Source organism: Cajanus cajan, chromosome 5 (genome assembly GCF_000230855.2).
Source record: "Cajanus cajan strain Asha chromosome 5, NIPB_CcT2T_4, whole genome shotgun sequence".
Taxonomy (NCBI): Eukaryota; Viridiplantae; Streptophyta; class Magnoliopsida; order Fabales; family Fabaceae; genus Cajanus; species Cajanus cajan.
In genome coordinates, this window is record NC_138521.1 from 2,002,680 (window position 1) to 2,011,066 (window position 8,387).

The following is an 8,387-nucleotide window of genomic DNA, read 5'->3' on the forward strand; positions in this document are numbered from 1 at the left end:
AGTTGTTGTTTCTAACCTTAGTATCGACTGTTATTTTTGGTTTTATACCAACTATTGTGGTTTAATAGGGTCTAGCCACTTAAACTATTCACCTCTTGTTGTAGGAAATCTTTGTAATTGATATATATGACGAAACATTAGATGTGATATATATGTTGATATGATGAATATGTTTAAGTTGTTGAACTATTGTGATGGTGATGGTGTTCTATTCTAAGTTGAAATGTTTTGCTACAATGATGTTCATAAGTTGTCATGTTAAATTCTTTCACAAACTTACCTTATATTTTTCTTGTGATTAAAATTGCGATGATCATACTTGGTATGAGAGTAAGACATGATTAGTAGGATAACTTGTACAATTAGAGAACAATTACATTGAAGGTGACTAGTTTTATCAATGACTACTCTAATGTAGTGATATATTGTATAAATATCAATTGACACTAAGATTTACTTTACTCTTAATACTATATTTTGTATATAGAATTTATGTACAAAATATTAATTACTAAATATATTATAAACTCATTTTGATGCATGTTATTTAATCTTTCGCTTTGTAGTAACTAATCAATAACAAATGTAGTGATCTGGCAAAAAATAAAAGGAAACAGGCATGTTAATATCTTAGAAAAACTACACACATTTTATCACCTAAAACAGATGAAGATAACTAGCGAAGACAATTCTAAATGAAAGAAGCATCCTTTGCATTACTCCATACATGACAAGCTAGTCCACACATACATTGCCCTCACGAAAGATTTGTTAATAGGTAATAGTCCGGTTCAAGCTCATATTTATGAATCAGATGCATCAACGGATAATAAAACTAGTTTAAGGAACAGTTTTCAATAAATTGACATAATTTCATAATATTTGATGTACATTATAATTACAATTTTTTAGTTTAATTCCTACTTTTTAGTTTCAATAATATATAAATTCTAATTCCGATGTTGTACATATAATTTAACTTAATTTGAAAAAAATATCCTTTTTTATGACGAGAAAACGTTAAAGGAGATCATTTCTTTTGAACCAATAAAAGATTTAAAAACTTAACCCAATATTCAATCGGGACGGTACTAGGCAAATGTCGGAATCTCAGTAATGAGCATAACTGGAGTAATTGAACTGACTGACAAATATTCTTATACTGTCGAATTGTATACCATGTTGATATGATGGAATGGAATAACCCTCGACTATAAAAACAGAAATCAAGCTCTGACCAACAGAAGCTAGGCAAACTACAACAACGCTTGATTTTTTTAGGAAATAAAAAGGAAAAAAAAGTCACGACATAATTAATCAACCTGATGCAGCTATTTGCTGCCTTTTATTATGACATTCTACACATTCATTTTAGAAGACATCAGGGAAGCGCCCAGGAAAGGGGTTGCTCTGTTGAGCCTGCTTCAAATGCATTCCCAAAGCATAGTTATTCACCTGTCAAAAAACCATGGATACAGACATCATCAACATGCACAAAAACAATTTTTAATGTGCAAAACATTAACAATCACAATTCATATTAGAGTTTAGATCTTTTACCCACCACTTCCCCACTAATCTGTTTGTCTAAATTTCAAAATGGACCAATTTTAATTTGTAAACTAATTTCTTATGTTAAGATGCAATACTTGAGCTTTGGCTCTCCCCCTTTCCAAACGAAGTAAGAAAATTGAGAGAGGACCGAGAATGGAAACTTCCAACATTCACTTGTAAACCTATATAGATAACAGGGTTACTAGATTGACTTTCAACCCCAAATGGAGACAAGGTCATGACAGCAAGTGCAAGGAAATGATGCATTACTAGCCATCAGTATCCTAGAAAAATCTGCGTCAGGCTCAGGAATGACCACAAATCTCCATGAATATCGTCATTAAGTCGTTTCTGTAATTTATGCAGTCACATAATCTCCTCCCCTTCTATTTCTTCGTATGATGAGGAGAAACATAAAATTTAAGCAATTATATTTTAATTTGCAATCTTTTTATAACTATTTTTAAAACATAATTATATTTTTAATTTTAATCCGTGACTGTGAATAAAACAAAGATAAAGATAAAACTAATTCAGACCTCAAGAGTTCTGATCTGCTCCTGGTATTGAGACACCAATTGCTTCAAATGCTGCAACTCTTGGTTCTTAACATCATAATCAGCATAACGTTCATGCTGGATTTTAAAAGCATTTTTAAAAGAATTTTTCTCCTTAATCAAGGCTTCAATTTGCTCTTTCAGCATCAAATTTTCCTGAAAATGAAAACATCTGGCGACAATTACGATACATGCTTAGCCAGGAAAATTATTATACATAAATTCCTAAATCATTAGGTTCTAGGATATAAGAACATCAGTGTACAAGTGTGTAGAGAGATCAACTCTGCATCATTAAAATCATGGACCACCCAAAACCCAGTACTCAGATAATAAAATCATTTAATCAAAGATGCAGCTTAAGCATTATAATTCTGACAACTAGTTCATTTTTTTTTTCTAAAATACTCAACTTTCCTTAAATGAAAACACATTAAAAATTATAGATAGAAAATCAGATGCTTTGCATGTTTATTTGAAGAAGATCCATAGTAAAGATTGTATAAGCACAGTAAGTTGAAGCCTATCATCATATAAGCAATGACAATAACAATAACAAGCCGAGCCTTTTTCCCACTAGGTGAGGTTGGCTACATGAATCAAATAATGCCATAATATTCTATCATAAATCATATCCATAGACAAACCATCGACCTTTAAACCCTTGTTAATGGTTTTGCCTGCAACTTTTCTTGATCTCCATCTACCTCTATTTATAAGACCAAACTATTTGATTTGCTATCCTTCCTGGAGTTTCTACCATGTCTTCTACACAGGAATAGATTCTCTCAATTGATATTTTCACTTGGATTTTATCCCAAAAAAAATCCCCACCATCAAAATCCCATTTCCCCTTACTTTATTATTTAAATTCTCTCTGCTTTTTTAATTAAGGACCGAGATTCTAGGAAGCACCGACACGTCTAGCAACAGAGGTGTCAAGGTGTCCAACACACCTCTGAGACCAACACACTGTTGACAAGCCGACACGTGTTAGACACATTTCTGCGGTGTCTTTTGATTTTTTTTTGTTTTTCCGGCTTCAACACGGCTCAAACACACCTTAAATGGCTGGATACAGTTATAGACACAGTTATCTTTTTCTTTACCAATCTTTTTAAAATTAAAAATAGAATAGTAATAAGTAAATTTCTTATTTTCCTTTATCAAGTATTTTTTGGGACTCTTTATTAAAGATCTTAGCAAGTTGTTGTTAGTTTTTTTTTTTTTTATGTAAAGCAACAAAGTTCTAGTATTATGAAATTTTCTTTTCAATGATAATGATATCTCTTAATTACCAAATGTTGATCAATTTAGTAACTTTTATGATGTGTGTGTGTATATATATGTGTGCGTGTCATGTTCCCTTGTCCTATGTTTCACACTTTAGCCATGTCGTGTCCTATGCTTCATAGCTGAGATTTCACTTGACAAAAATGTCCCAAAAGGAGATGCAAACACCTTCTCCACATATGCCCAATTCACCTAATGCAAAATTCTACTATTTTTTCTACCACAACACAAGTACTACCCCCAACTTTCTTTAATCTTGTCTATGTCCACACATCCAACACAACATATGTGATACACTTGAGTTCATTTTCTTGTTTCTCCTCAAATACAAGCAAGTGAAACTACAAAAGTAAATCAATACACAACACAAATTAAAATATTAAAATAAACAATTTGGATGGATGCTCTGCTTAAGTGAACCGTAGAAATCCTCCACAAACAGTGGAAACACTCAACACCATCCAACTGCTACTTCAGTTCAGCAATCCCCAGCCAGTAGCATACATCATGCAATTTGCTATAAAAGGACATTCACTTAGCGACATGCAAAAGATCAGAGTTTGGTTGGTAACATGAATTTTAAATGGTACTAGTGTGAGCTCAGCAATCCCCAGTCAGTAGCATATATGACATCATACAATTGAATTGTTGCTCTAAAAGGACATTAACTTAGTGACATGCAAAAGATCAGAGTTTGGTTGATAACATGAATCTCAAATGGTACTAGTATGAATACCTTCTGAAGCACATCAGTTGCCTCGGCCCTTGCTCTTTCACTGATTGATTTCTCAAGAACCTCCAGCATTCTGGCAGCACGGGCTCTAGCATCATCAACACTAGTAGCAACCATCATCTCCCTAACAAAAAAGTCAATCCATTCTGCTCCATCTGCAGGAAGATTGTTCATAGCAGGCTGGCTCTGAGAAACAGAAGCATTTCCATCATCTTCCAATTTACCTGAAAAATTTCTCAAAAGCATCAGTTTCTCAACTGGATTCGTTGTCACAACCTGTTGACAATTTGTCAATTTATTCAACACAACTACCTATCCTTCACAACCCCAGCACAGGACAGCATAGAGGGGTGGTGCACTAATACCGTACTCATAACATGATTAACTAACAGTTAAAACATCCGACCATAGAACATGTAAAAGCAAAATTTTCTCATAAAATTTTTAATCTCCTAATCATTCAATTGCACAAGTCATCCAAACATACCCGCATCGACAACCTCCGATTCTTCGACAGTTCCATTTCCATCTGCAGTTCCCAAGCAAAGCTCATTCAGCCTCTTGATGGCAGCATCTATATCATTGCCACATTCCTGGAGAGCTCTCTCAAGGACCTGAAAGGTAAAATGACAACCGATAAGTTATAGGATAAGAGAGATGCCGATATCAATCATATCCCTTTCACAAAGAGCAGCAATCTTAAATGGCACAAACAAATCACAAATTGGACCGTCCGGCTGAAAGCCAGATCATGGATTCACAACGTACATTCGTAAGACCAGCCATTTACCACAATCACTCACTCTACCACACATTTAGGGTTGAGAGACCTTAAGACCTCAAAAAGTCAGTGGGCTTGGGCCTTCTTCAAGCCCATTATATCATTCTAGATACTTTACCGCGTGCGGTTAACGCACCTTTGACACCATCTCTCCCACACGTTACTAAGACACATTTGGCACCATCTCTCCCATACGTTACTAAGGCGCCATTCAAACCACCCCCGAACCGGGAACCGTTACAATACACAAGAACAACAATACTCTCGAAACTTGCAAAGTTAAAAATAGCTATTTAGACAAAAAGGGATAAAACTTGCACAAGAAAATAGAAGTAACTTGGACAAAAAGAAACAAAAGTGACTAAGACAAATTCTTTTTGTCGAAAACCTCAGGCCAATCAATCAATTCAATCATTAGACTATTGATTAATATGGTCGTTAAATAGGCATAACCAGCTCAGTTGACAACAGCAGGCCAGCATTCTATAGCTCTTGAGGTCAAACTAAACTACAAGTGTATTATCGAGCGCGAACACAATCAAATGAGAAAATTCCTTCTCTCAACCATACACAAAATTTAAAAATCGCATTCACTCTATAACTACTATGCAGCAAAAACCAAAGAAAAAGAAAAGAAAGGAACAAGTTAATAACGAACAATAACAATACGGACAAGAGCATGAATTATAAGTTGTAACCCTAAAAGTAGAAATATTAGTGAAAGAGTAAATCATGCAGTAGTGAATTGAAATAAACATGAAGGAAAAGCGAAAAAGAAAGAAAGCTCACGAGGTCGTCCATGTGGGGAAAGAGAGGGCGAAGATGATCGATGAGAGAGGGAGGAGGGAAGCGAATCGGAGAAGAGGAGCAACGGAGCCTCTTGGAGAGTGGCGGAGAAGGTGGAAGTTCTTCGAAGAAAGATCTCTTGGTTCCGCACACAGCAGCAGACATCGTTCTTCAATGCTAGCCACCAATTTGAATGAATCCTTGTTCGATCGCCTCCCTCCAATACCAATTGAATCAGAACCAACGCGGGTTAGGGTTGGGGTTAGGGTTAAGGTTTGGGAACAGAACAAGAAGCGTTCAGAATGGGAAGGGGTTTTCGTGAGGGTTAGGTTCTGCGCTTTCCCTGGTGGGAGGAAAATTGAGGACTATTTATAATGCTGTGCCACAAAGGAGACGAACCTGTGCTCCACGTGCTTTCCAGCGCGTTCGCTACCAACGATTCTTTTGTCGGAAATTCTCCTTCAAATTTATATTATTGCTCCTCTTTTTTTCCATATTATTATCGCCCATTTTTTTACGAGACGAGAGAGGGGAGCGTCACCAGATAGAAATGGCAAATATATCCGTTCTCGTGGAAAATATCTGAATTCGTCATAATTTTGATGGGGAATATTTGATTTGAATAGGTATAGGTATAGATACGGATAAAATCTGATATATTAAATCTATGAATATGTATTTACTCGTTCCGTACCTGTACACGTACCGGTACCGTACCGTCCTCATTCTCATTCCTATTCCCAATTTAATATCTACTCCTCATTAGGAATGGTAAAGTGGGCCATGGCTCGTGGGCCGGCCCGTTGGCCCGCAAAAAATTGGCGGGCCGGGCCAATCATTTCAACCCGTCAACCCGTCAAACCTGTCCTGCCAAGCCCGCCAACCCGTCGGGCCAAATAGCGGGCAGGCCTGTCACAACCCGCCGGCCCGCATATATTTTTTTTAATTTTATTTTGATGTAGAAGACGAGGATGAAGATGATCAAGAAAAAAAGTAGAGACAACTTCTTTCAAGAGAGCTTCTAATATTCTTAAAATAAAAATTTAAAGTTAATTAATTGTATTTAAACTTGTTTTGTGGACTATCAAAAAATTTAGTTTATAAATAATTTGTAAGTTTATAATTTGGTTTTGATTTTAGTGTAAATGGACTAATTTCTATTTGATTTTGTTCTAAGTTTGTAATTTGTTTTTGTTGAACATATATTATGTACAATATGTATACATTTTTAATTTCATATGGTTATATTTATTTATTTGTAGCAAAAAAATTTTATTTGATCATAAAATATTTTTTCTTTCCATTTTTTTTATTTTTTATTTTGTAAGCCCAGCCCGCCAACCTGCCAGCCCGTCCTTAGGCGGGGCGGGCCAGCATCTCCAGCACATTTTACATTGGCGTGCCGGCCCGGCCCGTTTTTGGCGGGCCAATGGCGGGCTGGGCCAAAACGGGTCGGGCTGGCCCGTTTTGTCATCCCTACTCCCCATTTAATTATGTTAAAGAATTTTAATATTTTATTATGTATGATTATTTATTATAATATGAGATAGAGAAATAATTTAATTATAATTGTAATATAATAAAAAATAATTTAAAATTATTGTTTTTTTAATAAAAAATAATAATTTTTGATAGGTATGGGTACGAGTACGGATACGAGTATACCCGATACACGACATGACGGGAATGAGGATAAAAATTATATATCCGATGGGTACGAGCACAAAGACGGGAATGGGTTTGACTCGCGGGGACAGGACGGGTATCATGAAACCCATACCCGACCTACCCCATTGCCATCCCTATCACTCGTTAATCATTTTTCAATTTTTGTATTATTTTCATTATGTTTTTATTCTGTTAAAAACTAGGTTTTTTTTACGGGTATCCATTTCATAAGCTAAATATTTATCTATATTTATATTATATATTGTACTGTCCGTACTGCGAAGTCGAGTTCGGAGCTCGGCATCACAGCACAAGATGAGGTCGGGCACACGCTACGCGACGTCAGCTCGGCATTTAAGCAGATCATAACTGATCTCGAGGGATTTCACTTCGAACGAGGTCCACTATCTAATCTTATCACATCTTATCTCAGGTCCAAGGCCCAAAGCAACCCTAAGTCACACCAAGGTACGTGCATTACATATACGAGATTCATACTCATACAAACCCTAACTTGAATATCGGAGTCTCTTTTGTAGGTATCACCCCCATATTGGAGCATCAAGCGTACCAGTGAAGGAGGCTCACCGATCTTACCTAGTGGATCAGCTCTACAGTAGATTTTAACAACATATATAAAGGCATATTTTTTTAGTTTCACATTTTTTAAACATTAAATTTTTATTATATATTATTTTTTTCTCACCATCATATCTATATATATATATATATATATATATATATATATATATAGTTATTCACTCAATCAATAACTAGTAGAGAAAGAGACATTTTGTGCCTCTATATATTTATTTTAAAAAATTAAAAGAAAAAAATTGTTAAATTTAAAGGTAATGGTTTCTAATACAAAAATAATAATTTATTTTTGAAAAATGAAATTTTATTCAATCTAAGGATAATAGTGTCAAATATAAAAATGAAAACTAAAAGGATGATTACCAAAATTTATTCCTTTTATGATAGATTAAAAAATTCGAGGCACTTTGTGCCTATA

General features: G+C 35.1%; 1 protein-coding gene across 1 annotated transcript; it reads right to left on the bottom strand.

Moving 5' to 3' along the window:
• Window positions 1–1,100: 1,100 nt before the first annotated feature.
• On the bottom strand, window positions 1,101–6,136 carry LOC109809338 (uncharacterized). Its single transcript, XM_020372613.3, has 5 exons — window positions 5,708–6,136; window positions 4,625–4,751; window positions 4,141–4,361; window positions 2,094–2,267; window positions 1,101–1,455 (listed from the first exon to the last, which is right to left on the bottom strand). The coding sequence occupies exons 1-5, from the start codon at window positions 5,867–5,869 to the stop codon at window positions 1,372–1,374; spliced, it is 768 nt and encodes a 255-aa protein (XP_020228202.2). The 5' UTR covers window positions 5,870–6,136; the 3' UTR covers window positions 1,101–1,371.
• Window positions 6,137–8,387: the final 2,251 nt, after the last annotated feature.

What these genes read in the sequence shown, in the direction of transcription:
- LOC109809338 (XM_020372613.3), bottom strand. Translation starts at nt 5,869, where the DNA reads ATGTCTGCTGCTGTGTGCGGAACCAAGAGATCTTTCTTCGAAGAACTT. An exon ending in ATCGGAGGTTGTCGATGCGG is followed by an intron (nt 4,362 to 4,624) that starts GTATGTTTGGAT and finishes GAAATTTTTCAG; the next exon opens with GTAAATTGGAAGATGATGGA. An exon ending in CAACTGATGTGCTTCAGAAG is followed by an intron (nt 2,268 to 4,140) that starts GTATTCATACTA and finishes TTTCATTTTCAG; the next exon opens with GAAAATTTGATGCTGAAAGA.